This window comes from Colobus angolensis, unplaced genomic scaffold (assembly GCF_000951035.1).
Source record: "Colobus angolensis palliatus isolate OR3802 unplaced genomic scaffold, Cang.pa_1.0 Scaffold11609, whole genome shotgun sequence".
Taxonomy (NCBI): Eukaryota; Metazoa; Chordata; class Mammalia; order Primates; family Cercopithecidae; genus Colobus; species Colobus angolensis.
In genome coordinates, this window is record NW_012112708.1 from 1 (window position 1) to 1,790 (window position 1,790).

The 1,790-nt window shown below is 43.6% G+C and overlaps 1 protein-coding gene across 1 annotated transcript; it reads left to right on the forward strand.

Moving 5' to 3' along the window:
• The first annotated feature begins 572 nt into the window (after positions 1-572).
• On the forward strand, positions 573-1,784 carry LOC105526506 (olfactory receptor 1E1). Its single transcript, XM_011962518.1, has one exon. It carries the CDS (start codon positions 573-575, stop codon positions 1,515-1,517), a length of 945 nt encoding a protein of 314 aa, XP_011817908.1. The 3' UTR covers positions 1,518-1,784.
• The last annotated feature ends 6 nt before the right edge of the window (positions 1,785-1,790 follow it).

Below are 1,790 nucleotides of genomic sequence, written 5' to 3' on the forward strand. Positions count from 1 at the left end.
CCATGTTGGCCAGGCTGGTCTTGAACTCCTGGCCTCAGGTGATTCACGTGCCTCGGCCTCCCAAAGTGCTGGGATTACAGGTGTGAGCTACTGCGCCCAGTCTATACCTGAGTTTTAAATGGCAATTAAAGCCATTGGAGTAGATATGTTTTTATTGGGCATTATGCAGAATTATAAAAAAAATGAAGTTTGGAAAACTCCCTGAGGAATATCAACATGTAAGATACTGACAGAGGAAGAGCCAACTGTAGTTACCGGCCAGGCAGGTAAGAGAGAAACCAATACATTTTATGTTTCAGAAGTAAATAGATGAATATTTTAGAAAGGATGGAATATTGTTACATGTTAAAGATAAATGAAGAGAAAAAAGATAAAGTTAAATAAGTCATTTCTGATTATAGCAATTCTTATTATAGATATTCGTGGTATAGAGAAAATTATTGTCATGTCAGTTAAATAAAGAATTTTTGCAAAACGCCGAACAGACCAAGTGTCACACAAGTATCTCCATTTTAAAATTCACATTTTTAAAGGACAGTATTGTTTTCCCTTAAAGATACTGGAGACAGAGCATGATGGGACGAAATCAAACCAGCATCTCAGAGTTCCTGCTCCTGGGCCTGCCCATCCAGCCAGAGCAGCAAAACCTGTTCTATGCCCTGTTCTTGGCCATGTATCTTACCACCCTCCTGGGGAACCTCCTCATCATTGCCCTCATTCGACTGGACTCCCATCTCCACACGCCTATGTATTTGTTTCTCAGCCACTTGTCCTTCTCAGACCTCTGCTTCTCTTCCGTGACCATTCCCAAGTTGTTACAGAACATGCAGAACCAAGACCCATCCATCCCCTATGCAGACTGCCTTACCCAAATGTACTTCTTCCTGTTTTTTGGAGACCTGGAGAGCTTCCTTCTTGTGGCCATGGCCTATGACCGCTATGTGGCCATCTGCTTCCCCCTGCACTACACCGCCATCATGAGCCCCATGCGCTGTCTCTCCCTGGTGGCGCTGTCCTGGGTACTGACCACCTTCCATGCCATGTTACACACTTTACTCATGGCCAGGTTGTGTTTTTGTGCAGACAATGTGATCCCCCACTTTTTCTGTGATATGTCTGCTCTGCTGAAGCTGGCTTGCTCTGACACTCGAGTTAATGAATTGGTGATATTTATCACGGGAGGGCTGATTCTTGTCATCCCATTCCTACTCATCCTTGGGTCCTATGCACGGATTGTCTCCTCCATCCTCAAGGTCCCTTCGTCTAAGGGTATCTGCAAGGCCTTCTCTACTTGTGGCTCCCACCTCTCTGTGGTGTCACTGTTCTATGGGACCGTTATTGGTCTCTACTTCTGCCCATCAGCAAATAGTTCTACTCTAAAGGAGACTGTCATGGCTATGATGTACACTGTGGTGACCCCCATGCTGAACCCCTTCATCTACAGCCTGAGGAACAGAGACATGAAGGGAGCCCTGGGCAGAATCATTCAACAAAAGAAAACTTTCTTATCTCTCTGATGATAACACTTGGAGCTATTACCTAGTTTATCCAGTAAAATATTGACATTAATATTGGAATATTATTCTAGATTATTTCCTCACCATAAATACTTTTGTTGAAATGGCGTCTTACATAATTTTTCAATATGTAGTGGAGATGAAGTACAGCTGAGTAGTTGAACTAGGGAAGGGGGTCTTGGTGACCTGGCTAAGACTTCCTGTTTGTCTTCCCAAGGTGATCCTGGAAAAATATAGTTTAAGAATGACTGTTTTAAATGGTCTTCATGCCCC

Bases quoted from the DNA above. Each gene is read 5' to 3' on its own strand.
- LOC105526506 (XM_011962518.1), top strand. From the start codon at position 573: ATGATGGGACGAAATCAAACCAGCATCTCAGAGTTCCTGCTCCTGGGC.